The following is a 14,251-nucleotide window of genomic DNA, read 5'->3' on the forward strand; positions in this document are numbered from 1 at the left end:
CGTGTTTGAAGTTGTGCCCGCAACAGTGTGCAGTCACACAAGGCCGCAGCCTCTTATCCCCCGTCATGGGATCTTTGTTCGCTCCTCCCGGTCCTTGTTTGTGTGTTTGTTGTTTTGTTGTTTTTCTCTTTACAATTTTCATTTGTGTGTGTAATGGTTTACTCATTTGGCTCCAGAGAGAGAGAGAGAGAGAGAGAGAGGGAGATTGCACTGTTAGGTTTATTCAGTGCAACAAAAAGCTTGAAGGATTGGCGTGTGGGCGCGACTTGCAGCTTCATGAAAGCTACAGGGATTGTGTCCGTCGTTTGGGGCACTTCCAAAGAAGATGGCCAGTAACTCAGCAGGAGGACCAGCACGAGTGGGGGGGTGTACAGGCTGTTGTGCTCGTATTCATGTGCACAATTGTGTTCCTGTGTGATTTGACTACATTGCTTTGCAGAGAAGAGTTTCCATGTGTGATCACTCGTAAGCTGAGACAGAGTTTGGGGAGGATTCTGCTCAGCTGCAAGAGATCAAGATGTGCAGATGAAAAGTTTTCAATCTGTTCAAAAGACAGACCCAGTCTGTTTTCTCTCAGGAAGTAAATACTGACGGATTATTATAGAATCCTGAGAGAAAGTTAGGAAACTTTTGTTTGGAACGAAGACTTGGAGGATCAACTGTTCGAGAGAGGCCGCTTCTGTACGACTTTACAGAGAAACAATTACCGGTTTACATTTTTTTGAATGACGTGTACAACCCACCATCCCCTGCTGGTATGGAGAGTTATTTCCTCTCACGTAGTCGCTGAGCGTACGAGCTCACTTGGATTTAGTCTTGGCGGTGTCAGACATATGCGACAGTGCAGACACAGCAGGCAGTCTTTGTCAATTTGAGTTATTTGACGTAGTGCTGGTGTGTCCCTACCTATAGATTAGAGTTTGATTTCAGAATTCATCAGCTGTCCTCACTGTGTAGTTAAGATCAAAACCAGGCTAGTGTGGACTGAAGGCATTCTCAAGTAATTTGGATGAAGTTATGATGGTAGTCATAAAAGTAAATTGCATTTCCCCTTGTGTTTTTCGTGAAATATCAATTACACCGAGGGGATCATTGCTAAGCTCATGCTCATTTCGTTCCCCAGGAGTGAGGCAGTCTTTGTTGCTCTTTCTTTTTCCTATCTTTGCTCAAGTTTCTCTGGAGGACAGAATTATCATAAAACTCATTTGGGAGAGGGATACATGGAGAGTGTGTTAAACACAGAGGATGCTCAACAGCCACCGGCCCCTGCTGAGTGTGAGTGAAGGGATTTGTGCAAAATGCACATGCAGATTCTCCTCAGTGATGGCGGTGCATGGCCACAGCGCTGCTTCCGCACCCTGAGTGGAGCGGAAAACTGTTGTTTACACCTGCTCTCAGCATCTGCTCCGAGCATCTCTCCATTTTCCATGTCACTTTGCCGGGCCTGTCTCTCATGTCCTTCACATCACACCTTGTCATTTCCATCAGCCAAGCTGCGTTGGAGTGTCTGCTTCCGTTTCTTTGCAGTTGCACAGTTTGCCTGGTGAATAGAGATTTGAGAGTGCGATTAGATTGCAGGGTAGGATCAGGGCATGATGTTAGGATTATGTAAAACACTTGTTCTTTGCCATTCGTTCTCCAGCATGTAGCTGTATTGTTAATTATTTAGCATTGGTTACTCATGAAGTGAGCACCCCCCCCTCCCGCCAGTCAAAGTGCTTTCAACAAATCAAGTGTTGATTCCAGGAATGAATATGATGAGGTTTCTACATGAGGCGTTCCCAGCAGGCCTTACACCGCTGAATGACTAATGCTGTGATCACAGCTAATCCTTACAGCTTTTATTTTTCTGCTTATTACTGTGTGCAGTGTTCTGTGCAAGCATCCTATGACCAGAACATATTGAAATGGAAATGTTCAGATGCTGCCAGAATGTGAAGTTAATACCAGTTAGACAAGTGAAAGGAGTCGGCTGCCAGTGAAACAGTGAAGAACAGCTGGCCAATAATCAGCCAATAGGGCGACCCTTCTGGGGAACTGGTCCCTTCTGGCCAGACCATTTCCTGTGTGACGTTCCAATACTCTCAGACCGTTTTTCCTGTCTCTCCTTCACTGTACAATCACCCCCCCCCCCCCCCCCCCCCCCCCCCCCCCCCCCCCCCCCCCCCCCCCAAAAGAAAATGAATAAATGATAATCGTCAAATGAATCAGTAATTAAAATGAACAGTAGTTGCCTTTACAAATATTTGATGCAGGGAAGTGAATTATCTTGGGTTACTTGTGTTTTTAAAATTTTTGGTTAAGCCTGTGATATTGATTGTGACTGTGATTGATTTTTTTGGGGCACCAGAGGCAAAAATTACTGACGAGGGTGCAAATGAGTAAAGTTGTGGGCCATGAGAGTCAGGTAGTTAAGTGTTTGTCAGGTAATCTAAAGTAGTAACCATAGTGACATGTTTCTTTGTCCCAGATGCAGAGCACGAGTGGACGGGGCCATTCTGCTTCATTCAGGCCGCAGACCCCCAGCTCGGTCTGATGAAGGCCTGGAAGGATGGCGACTGTGACGGCGGAGGGGACGAATGGGCCGAGGAGGTTGAGCTCACCAAGCAGGCTGTAGAGGCTGTGAACCAGCTCCGACCCAGGCCGAGGTTCATGGTGCTGTGTGGGGACCTGGTCCATGCAATGCCAGGTAGAGATAGAGCATGACTGAACTTCATGAAAGTATGACTGTTTCAACAAGCAGTTCACAACAGGTGCGGGTCCTGCTGGTGTGCTGTGATGGAAAACTGTTTTAGGCACATTGCTTTTTTGCTAAATATTAAAAAGCTTTGAAGTTATCTGAGCGATAAATACACGCAGTATTCTGTGGGCTGTAAAGAAACTGCAACAGCACATGCTCACTGTTCGAAACAAGCCACAGAGGCGAAGAGAGGCTCCCAACGAACATAGTGCTGTATAGACAGTAAAAGCAAAAATATTGGCCTCAACCATGGTAGCTGCCAATTATCTGCCCAGTGTTGGAGTATATAATGTGAACTCTCCGATGCTAGTTGTGTGAGCCTCAAATCTGTACAGGCTCTTGTAGTCAAACCGAATGATACAACAGTGGCCCCATGAGTGTTATCTCATCACATCTGGTACTGTACCTCACACAGACTCATGCAAATGCTGCACTTATTTCAAAGTGTCTAGAACAGGGCTCCCAAATGACTCTGAACACCAAACTCGTCAGACACAGAAGCTGTTATTTCACGCACGATACATCATTTCACCAGGCGACTTGTTTTTATGCCTCGTTTGTATTCAGCAAAAGATGTACCATTCAGTCAGGTAATCAGGCGCCCAACCAAGTCATATCTTTTATGCCGTTTGTCGTAAAATGTAGCCGCTGGTAACATACGCTGATTTATGGACAATGAACAAACCTCCTCATGGAGTCATGATGATTCTGCTCACTATACACAAGTTATTACAGGTTTTTAATAAGGGACATCGCATTCACTGCTAATCAGTGGTTTCTGTTATGACTGAGTAATATACGAATGTGTAGCTTTTACTGTAAAGTAGGTTCAGGCAGGAACAGACGTCAGCTGTGCATCAGTGTGTAAATCAGGGCAACATCAGCTGGTCTCAGTCAACTACACACCCATTAATCTCACAGTGCTTTCTCACTCAAAAGCCCTTTAGAGTACAGGTCACATTCACCCATTCACACTTGCATTCACACCGTGCTTCAATATGCAACGCTTTTTCTATCACACATCATTCACACTCACTGAGGGTCAGTGTAGGGTTCAGTGTCTTGCCCAAGGGCACTTCCAGATGCAGTCTGGGGGAGATGGGGACCAGGCCACCAACAAATTCACAATCAAGTGTAAATTAACAATGAATACACTAATAACTTACTACTTTTTTGAATTAGTTACTTCATTACATTTGTAATTAATCCTATATAAAATTTGTAGTGTTAATTGCAACAGAAGTTATTTTCCCTTTTCTTTGGAAACCTGCATAATTCTGTCGAATTGACCTGGGGGAAAAAATCTTTAAAAGATCCATGTTGTGCCCTGGGATATATCAATTCCAAATTCTGAGGCTACATCTCTTATTGCAAGCTGAAAATGCACCATCATCCACACCCCAATGTCAACCATATGATGTAAACAATACCATACTTCTGAAGTGCTTTTCACTTGCTAGTAGCCTTCGCTCCCTTGTTGGCTGAAATTCACTCTGACGATTATTCACTTAAGGCGGATTATTGGATTATTACTTAAACTAATCTGTGATACACAAGGATTTTGTCTTCTATTTCAACCTTGTATTATACCATGATGTGTAGAGGTCAGACTGAACAGCGATGTTGAACTGTGCTCTCCTGACTCTGTGTCCGCCGCAGATTTTAGTGTCTGACCTGCCCGGCATGAAATCGCTTACTGATAGGGGAGGAAAACTGATCTGAAAGAAACTATTATACCAGTGCGAAATATATGTGTCATAACAGTAAAATGTGACATGTATGTTTCTGAATGAAACTATTAAAACGGCATGCCTTTTTTGTCATATAGAATTCAAATAGGCATACAGAGTCTCATTTTTTGAGCCTTTGGCAGAATTGATTGCTTGTGTCCCCAGGTAGGTAGGAGAGGTTTGTGATGACCTGAAAAATCAATGTATGTATGCATCCCTGGAAGTGGTGACTGGGAATTGACTCGGCATTGCGATATAACCATAAAGGACACCTATAATAGACATGGTGTTCTGTCATGTGGAATAATTTAACATGCCATGTGTAGCTCTAGCTGTCAGGAGTGAGTGAATATACAGGAAGTATTTTCAAACCTTCATCATACCGCATCCATTGCAGCAGATTCTCAAATTTGTTGTTAGCAAAAGCCCAGAGACCTTTCTGACATGCATCAGTCTTTAAAAAGAATGGAATGTTTGACAACATGTGTTCTCAGCTGCTGTCGAGATATTCCTCATCTAATTAATACAGTCCCTGAATAACATCATCTTTGGGATGTTCAGCTGCAGAATATTATTCATTGAGGTAAGTTTGCCCATTACTCTGCTCTTTTTCCAAGCCAGAGTCAGAAAACAATGTACTCCCCTATGACAGCAGCTGATATTTATCTGGGAAAAAGCAAAGGCCTTCTGGCTATTCTGATGAAGATTTCTGTTATTGAGCAGACCAGCCAGACTTTGAATACTAGAAATCTAGCAGCTAGCCTGTTCCTGCTGCAGCTGGGAGGTAAAAAAAAAAGGAAATGGTTCTAGTCTACTCTGTTAACATCAGACCCCCTGTGACAGCATGTAATATTTATCTATAAAAAGCACCTGTTTGCCTTCAAGCTATTTGCATGGAGGCAAATATTTAGCTTTGTTGAAATGGTTCAGCAGATGAATCCTGGTTGCAGATGGAGAATATGAGTATTTTTAGTTTGTGAATAATATCTAGCTGTAGTGTTCCCTTTTTTCTCTCATGCTCTGACTAAGACACGTTAGATGTCTTTCAACCACAACTGCAAGCAGACAGCTGTTACCACAGTGGCAGCTGGTTTCCCCAATTCACCAGATGCTTTCACTGTCCAGCCAGACAAATAGATTTTCATTGTGGAACCTGTTTTGACAATAGTTGGATACCTCCAGAAATTGCTGGCCAAGTAAACAAAATAAAATCGTTTTCCTGCTCATGTCCTACCTCATTTGGAGCCCACGTGCTTTGTGTGGCTCATGCTATGTTCAGTTGCCCACTGTCTGTATGTCAGTCACTCGGTTTCAGTATGATGATGATTAATGCTAGATTGTAAACCTAAACCAGCCAATCCAACTTATCAAGTGAAATACCTTTTAAAGCTACAGGCAATTCTCCTGTGTTTCTTAGTGTAAGACATTGACTATAGCTTGGCAGACATTAGTGGATAACTGATGTTTTTTTATTGAAGGAACTGTAATGGAATGACTACGTGGTGTGCGTTTTCCTTGATGTCGAGCTGCCTGATTCGATAACAGGGTAAATGAAACTGGCTGGACCCACTGCAGAGTTAATGTTCAGCAAAAAGAGCCGCAAGCCGCCAACCAGTGCAAACTGCCTTTGCATGACAATTAGAGAGCTAGCATGAGGTGCCTGCCTGGCTGACTGGCCTCAAGGAATCGGCACACCGAGAGAGGTGAAAGTCGGCAGGCGAACTTCTCTCTTTCTCCATCTCCGCATGTCTTCTCTATCAGAGTGTCTGTTTGGATCATGTCAAAAGCATCAGTGAATTTGAACCTGATTTGTAGATTATGTAAGAAAGTATAAAGAAGCAGAATACGTTGTTGTATTGGGTGCAGTATGTTGTGTAGAACGTCCTTGGCCCGTTTCTAAACTCTGACTCAAGGCAACTATTCATATGCAACACAGATTTAGCTTGGCTGAGTCACAGAGCAAACGACCAACGATTTTGACTGCACAGGGACAATTTTGAACACTCCTGGAGCTATCTCCCTGTCAACAAAGAGGCTTGCTGGAGGTGTCCATGTTTCTCTATCATCTCAACATTCAGACCAAAACATGGCCGGCATCCATTTTTCCAACACCACCACCCCCCCACCTCTACCCCCTGTCTCCCTCTGATCAGTCGCATTTATAGGTCACAGCAAGATCTATTTCAGATGCACAGTGGGACTGTAGATAGTGTAACCATGGGGTTTAAACGGCAAGGCCTTGGGGACCTTTAAACGTCGCGGCGTCAGCCCTTGTTACTGTCAGCCCCAGCAGAGCAGGTTGTGTGTGCCATCCTCATTACTTGCCACGTCCGTCACTTGCCTGGCAACTGGGCTGCTGCATCGGTGGGGAGGAGGGATGAGATATTACGAGCTGTTCCTTCCGTCTCTCAGGTGACATCTCCCCTTAAACTGTTTATTTACAATACAGAATGAATGGGTGGCGGCCAGGGGAAGCTGGCTGTCAACCGACATTGTCAACACTGCTGCCTGTCGGCGATGGGCAATTGGCAACTGTATTTCTGTTCCCACGGATTTCACTCTCTCTCTCCTCACGGTCGCTCTCACTTTCTCTTTTATTCTCTCTCCCTCTCACTCTCTTTCCTCTATCATCTGTCTTTTCTCTTAAGTAAACCCGCTGCAGTCTCATGCCTCATACCTTATTTTGACAGCCTTCATTTGCAAGTCTGACACTACCCAACACACTCTATTCATGCCTCTGATGAATTTATTTGAGGCAGCATCAGTGTGAATTAAATCTGGTGTTGGGGAATCAAAAGCTCTGTTAGTTCTTGTAATTGTTCTGGTACACACACAACAATGGGATCTTTGTCTTAATTAGTTGTGGGCTTGTTTAACTTTACATCTCCATTTGAAGTCAGGAAAATTGAAAGCTGACTAGTGATATCACCATTTATTAAAACCCTGTTCTTTTCAAAGAACTGTCGGTGAAGCAGTGATCAGAAGCACATGAGATGGAGAGGAAAACCAGATGGCCTTCATTTACATCCCATCACAAGGATCAATCTCATTCCCCAATAAACGGGTCATGATTCCTGAAAGAAATGCTGGCTAGCATTCCCCCCAACAACAACATGTCAGCCAGACCTTTACTGACACAAAGTTCCTTGATCCCAATTCCATGTCTCCTCTCCAATCCAAGCTTACCCTCAAGAGACGCTGTCTTATCTCAAGGACTTCCTTCAATCTCAGCCATTCGTTCTGTCCCTATCGCTGCGTCTCCCTCCCTCACTTATACTCTCTTTTGTCTTTCTCTCACTTATTTTCAAAGCTGACAAATGAAGGGGATAAAGAGTAGGGAGGGGAGGGGCAGCAGGGGGAGGAGGCGCGGGGGGCTTCGAGTTAGAGAGCTGATTAGATTAGAGAAACATGCTGGACTTAACACTCTCCTAATGAGCACTACAAAGGATGCAAGCAGTGTCTCTGGGGGTTCATGAGGGATGTTTCGCATGATACGGCAGGAGAAGTGTTCAAGTATGTGTGCCCATCTGTGTGTGTGCTGGCATGTGTGTTAAACACACAGGTGAAGTAGAGGTCACCTTGGGACGTCCCTGTCCCCCCACTGTAATTGTGAAAACCTGTTCAATTGTTTTTGAATGCTGATAAAATGAGCCACTCTGTGGGATTCTGAAGCAGATGACAATATGAAGGATTGACAGCCTTGGGAGATTTCGATTTTGGTACATGCGGAAGCATATTTGAAATCTTTTTGGAGATGGGTTGGTAAGTGGGGATGTTTTGTGTGTGTTTATCTAATGGGCTCATGCAGTTGTTTGTGGGAAGTAATATGTTTCTTAGGGGTTTGGAGCTACCAGTAAGTTAAGTTTATAAAATTACTCTAGGTGTTTTTTATTAGACATGAATTCCAAACAATGTCCACAGAATACAGCCCGGACAGTCTCCAGAGTTTGCCGTTCTCACACAACAAATGCAGCTAGAGATTGTCCAAGCAGGGTAATCTGCGGTGTCTGGGTAGAGCATGCTGGAGGCTCCGCTAACACCGATGTGGAAAGCATTGTTTTTAATTTCAGTCATCAGAATGCCCCCCTGCTGGCTGTGTATTCTCTGGAGATTCTCCTGCTGCATTTTCACACGGGCTCATTCGGACATTCTCCAGTGATTTCACAAGGGGGCGGGAAGTAGAAAACTCCATAGAATGTCTGGAGCAACGGAGAAGTTCAGGACAAAGCAGCTTCTCTGGACTTTCACATTTGTAGGACTGGCCCCACTGTTGCAGTCCAACAAAAGAAAGATAAGCATGCCTGATTATCTTGTGGTTAATGGACCTGGACAGTTCACTGTACTGTACACTTTTTATGGTGAATCTTGTCTTCTGCAGGACTGATCCCATTATAATGCAAGTTACTAGGTTGTGTGTGGATAGAGTTAATGACTTGGTCTCAGTCTCAGCTACATAAACTGCAGGCCAGTGCTACATCAGCACAACCTGTCAGTGCCAGTACTTGCTTGAGTTATTCACAAATATAGCGGTCCACACACATTGAAAACACTGTTGTCTGAGTGAAGAAAATGTATGCGACAGCAAGACCCCGCACACCAATGCCTATGTGCAGTGTCGACAGCCAGTCTTTAGAGAAAATTGAGAGAAGTGCTTACAGTGTTGGACAAGCTCTACGTGAACCTGCCAAAGTCTCTTGTCAGGGTTTGAGAATCACGGGTATGCAATCTAATTAAAAAAACAAGGCCTCTCAGTCAGCTCCAGAGAGAGCGGAGAGCAGTATTGTTTTTTTGTTGTTGTTGGTTTCCACATCCCCCATTCAGTATATAAATTGCTTCTTTCAAAAAAGGAAAGCAGGTTGAGGAAGTGTATTGATTCCCAAGAACAAAGAATTCTGCTTAGAAGTGAATGAAGTGAACCTCTCTGCAGCATTTTATAACTATTTTCTTTCTAAATCAATTAATTCATGTCTTATTCTTATCTACATTTATTATTAGTGGTGTAACAGTTTTGAAATGGACCCACCCCTAACAAAAAAAGAAACAAAACAAAAAAAAATGATGTTCATCCAAATAACCTATGCCTCTTTAACTTGACACTAGCCATTACCTTAATTGCAGATTGGTGGGCTACTCTATGGTTGAGCATTGGTTTGAGCCATGTGGTAGTGAGGGATGATTCATGGACATGCTATGTTAGGCAGGCATCTGGAGGTGTAAGCAAGCAGAAGGCAGCACAGCGTCCCTGCCACAGTGCTATTAATTAATATTTTCCCATCTGAAGGAAGTAAAATGTGGCTAGATGCTCTTGACGAGCCCCACCCTGCTTCCCTCTCACTTAATTACACACTTTAACACTTGGGTGATGTGAAGCATACATATTTTTTCTGTGCTAGCCACAGAGTGTCTCCACTGGAGCGGATGAGAAGGTCAGGTCGGTGCCTTGCTAAAGGGCACATTGATGGTGTTAAGAAGAAGGAAAAATGCCTCTCATTCATTTCTCCTTCTAGATTTCTCTAAGCTTGATGAATACTTTACTTTACTCGGCACAGGGAAATATACTAAAAACAGGGAAAAATTGTTTTTGTATGTAAAAACTGTTTTTGTATGTAATTGAGACAGCGGTCAAATGTTGTGATTGTGGCCTCAGCTGTCCCCGCATTCATCAAGATTCTTCTTCAGACTGTCGTGTCCCAAGAGAAGATCTTGTTTTATAGGTTCGGTTTCTTTTCTGACAGAATTTGTTTCCTGCAGTGAAAAAAAAACCCCTGTAATTTTTGTAATTTCAATATACACTACAAAACTATTATTACAATCATGATTATTTTCATTATCAATTAGATTTGGTCTAAAGATGTGTCAGAAATGTGTCCATCATGTCCAAGATTTCTCTAGATGTCTTTTTTTGTTGGATCAACTGTCGAAAACACAAAGGTGCTAAGTAACTTTCTGGCAATTAAAGACATTATTTTCTCACAATGGGCTGATAATCACTCCAGCTCTAATTACAATACCATTTATTTTCAATGCACTTTAATGATACAGCACTTTACCAGCATGCGCAAAAGACAATTATTTCATATTTAACACTGCCATCCATCTGAATCCTTAATGTGATTGTTGACTGATGATCTATTACTATTCCGAGCTAGTCTGAGTGTACTGTGCGTAAATGAATAAACTGTATGCAGTTACATATAATAAAATTCAAAGTCTTAAAAGTGTCACACAGAAACAGTTTTACATAACAAAATGTGCCTTCAAGTCTCTGCATTTCAGTGTGTTTGTGTTGTATTGACGGTTTGAAGTCTGACAGGCAGGCTTATTTTATAAAAGAGAGACCAGTGAAAACGACGGCTTACCTATTAATCTGGATACGTTTTAAACTCTGCATTCTCTCACTTTGCCACGCGCGAGCTGTTCTGTCAGAAAAGGCTCTTAATGTAATGAGTCCTTTCCAAACATCCAAGGAAATGTTTGCTCCAAAAGTAGGCCAGTAAAATAATTACTCAGATGAATAAAAAGGAAATGAAATAAGAGAGACAGAGGAGGGGAGGGAGAGGAAGGAATCACTTGAGAGCAGGGGACGATAGGTTTGTTTGATATACATTCTAAATTATAGATATATTTGAGTCTCGCCCTTTCCCTGGCCTTAATACATGCTGGGACTAATTTAATTTGACTCCCTCCTTTTTTTGCAGTCTTTTCCTCTTTGTGAACTCCAGGCTTAACAGAGTAGCGTGGCTGATTTTAACACAGCAAACAGCCGAACATTTTGTAAAGATCGTGTAAGACAAGTGGCCTCATGTATCTTAGACCAATGAATCTGACAAACGCACCACCGAGCTGCAGCCTGCGCACAGCTCAGCGCAGAGAGGTTGGGTTGGCCGAGCAGACCGGGGGGGCGGGGGGTCTGAACACTACCCATCATGTCAGTAACCATGGTGATATAAAGTCGAGCAGTGAAGAGCATTGATCATTCTCTGAGTCGTCATCATTATCATCCAAATAATCCCCCTTCCCTTAGGCGACTCTCACCTCTACTACCCTTCACACAAGTACTCTGACACTTTTCATCAACATCCATATAAATTCCCCCTTTCTCTCTCTCGCTCGTTTTTATCTAGTCCAAGTTAGATGCCATTGTTATCGAGCATCTGCTTTTTCCAAGTCAATATTTTTTTTGCTTTTCTATGTGCACTGTAACCACTACTTCATTTGTCACAAGGACACAAGCTGAGCTCTCCTTTTTCTCCCCCAGACACACCGTTCAGAGAAGGTCAGGAGAGAGACCTGAGGGCGGCCTTGAAGGGAACAGATCCCTCCATCCCACTGGTGTTTGTCAGTGGGAATCACGACCTGGGCAACACACCCACCCCAGGTACAGTGGAGCAGTACCGCAGTGCATGGGGGGACGACTACTTCAGCTTCTGGGTAAGCAGACACCAATTATTGTATTAGCTTTTATTACATTTAAGCTACTTTCAGACATCCACTGAAGTCCGGATATTTTCCTGAAATTCTTGGGAGGGGCTGTATGTGAAGAACGCAAATGTTGCTCTGGACATTTGCTCGAACTTTTCTTTGCCAGCCCCCTAGCAATTGATTTTGAAAATATCCGAGTGAGCCCATATGAGAAATCTGCAGTCAAATCTCCAGAAAATTCACAGTGAGAGTCTGTGTGTAGTCGACTGTAAAGAAAAACACTGCTTTCCGCAGGAGGATTATCAACATGTCCTGCCTCCTGCATGCTCTGCCCACACACCGCAGAAAGTTCCAGAAATGTTCATGTTGCTATGGCCTTGTGTGAAGAGAACAGTGGCCATCAGTGACAGCATGTTCAGACGTTCAGCGTGGTGGTTGATTTTTCAAATTAGAATTGGGTTTTAGCAGCTAGCTTTGATGGAGACTCACCCTGGTGGGCGAACATCTGAATCTAAATCAAAAGGATATCCGTGTTCACTCTGTCAGTCTTAACACTGTCAGATTCTTGCATTTGTTGTTTGTTGTTTTTTTCATTTTACAATCCCTTGACCCACTAGAAGTGTGTTCTGTTTTTTGTTTTCATTATGAAATCCTGTTGTACACTGAACATGATTTGATTTCCTCCCAGCCTTTTCGTTTAAGCCTACTCCCAGTCCTTTGTTACATATTTCTGCCTTCATGAAAAAACAGGCCACAAGCCCCCTTTGACTCCAGGGGAGTTGCTCACACAACTGTCCTTGTATAACCTGTAGAATATTAGAAAGGCTCTTTTGTGCATAAGTCAAGTCTTTGCAGCAGTAAAAATGACACGAATTAGTCCAAGAAAAGAAAAAGAAATTGTACATGTCGTAATGTTAGATGGTTTGAAAGGCACTATAAAAACAGCCCTTTCTTACAAGTGCACACTTTTTTGTAATAGTTTGAAAATTGAATGAGTTCCTGGGAAATAACATCTACCACTTTCCTCTGCCTTCTCTCTCTGCTGTGGTCTCAGGTGGGTGGCGTTTTCTGCCTGGTTCTTAACTCCCAGCTGTTCTACGACGCCTCGGCCTGTCCTCAGCTGAAGGAGGCCCAGGAGACGTGGCTGGAGGAGCAGCTGAGCAGAGCATCCTCTTCGACGGTAGGTTGACTTCTGCGATGTGATTCTGTTCTCGTTTGATTTGTGAAAGGGGTTCTGCTGGATGATGTCTTCTTTTGCGATGTCTTGGACATTGTGGTTTAGATAACTGCTTCTCCTCTGCAGCCATATGACACAACAATTGAATTTTGTCTGTGTCTGTGCAGGAACCCAAACCCAAACACGTCCTGGTGTTCCAGCACATCCCTCTGTACCTAAAGAGCCCTGATGAGGAGGACGACTACTTCAACCTGCAGAGGGAAGTCAGACAAAACCTGCTGGACAGGTTCAAGAAGGCAGGTAGGACAACAGGGAGCACAAATCATGGGCACAATATACCTTTTTCTTTTCGCCTTCATATGAGTCAGCTCACAGTGACTGAGCAACTTTGTGTCCAGTAGTTTGTTCAAGGGCACTTCAACATGAAATATTATATACTTTTGTCTCTTCCAACCACTTTTTCTTTTGATTCCAGTTTTTGCGTTTGTTTGCCTACAGTTAAAAGTCACCGAAGAGAAACATAGGTTTTATTATTTGAAAAGTCAAGCAGCTGTGTCACCCAGAACCCTGAAATATCAGCAGTGTTTCTTGTGATTATGGATTTAAGCGTCTGTGAAGTGGCCTTCAATTTTTTGTCTCAATTCCGCTCCGCTAATATTCCCATTAAACCTGTTCATTTCTAGCATATCTTAACTAAAGCAGAGTTAAGATCCGAGCGCGGAGGATTAATATGCCATTAGCCAGACGCACAGGAGGAGCTCCTGGCGCCCACACAAACAAAACAGGCATAATTAAATTACTGAATGCATTGACATCCTATAAGGAAGAATAATTCTATAATCAAAATCCACTGTTGAGAGCTTATAAGACTGTGATCCAAGGTTACCAGGCAGGGAAACTCTCACAAGGACAATAAGTCTGGGAGGAGGCGATAGCTAAACACACACACACACACACACACAAACACACACACACACACACTCATGCATGTATACACATCGCTCTGGGCAGCCATTTCTGCACAACTGATTGACAGAACCTCTCATACGCTCTCATGCCGTGCTCCTCAATCATGCACCAAGGTGACTGGCGGGGGAGAGTATTAATTTCATTATCCAGCCATTATTCCAGCATGTACTTAACCGTGTTGGCCCGTTTTGGTCTGATGACCCTTCCTCTCAT

The 14,251-nt window shown here is 43.4% G+C and overlaps 1 protein-coding gene across 1 annotated transcript in view; it reads left to right on the forward strand.

Moving 5' to 3' along the window:
• Positions 1 to 14,251, forward strand: part of cpped1 (calcineurin-like phosphoesterase domain containing 1) — a 29,420-nt gene that overhangs the window by 1,157 nt on the left and 14,012 nt on the right. The window contains exons 2-5 of the mRNA XM_035612278.2: positions 2,471 to 2,689; positions 11,729 to 11,901; positions 12,947 to 13,072; positions 13,237 to 13,369. Of these exons, the coding sequence (XP_035468171.1) occupies positions 2,471 to 2,689; positions 11,729 to 11,901; positions 12,947 to 13,072; positions 13,237 to 13,369 (651 nt within the window). The remainder of the gene's footprint in view (positions 1 to 2,470; positions 2,690 to 11,728; positions 11,902 to 12,946; positions 13,073 to 13,236; positions 13,370 to 14,251) is intronic.

Source organism: Scophthalmus maximus, chromosome 16 (genome assembly GCF_022379125.1).
Source record: "Scophthalmus maximus strain ysfricsl-2021 chromosome 16, ASM2237912v1, whole genome shotgun sequence".
NCBI classification, from domain to species: domain Eukaryota; kingdom Metazoa; phylum Chordata; class Actinopteri; order Pleuronectiformes; family Scophthalmidae; genus Scophthalmus; species Scophthalmus maximus.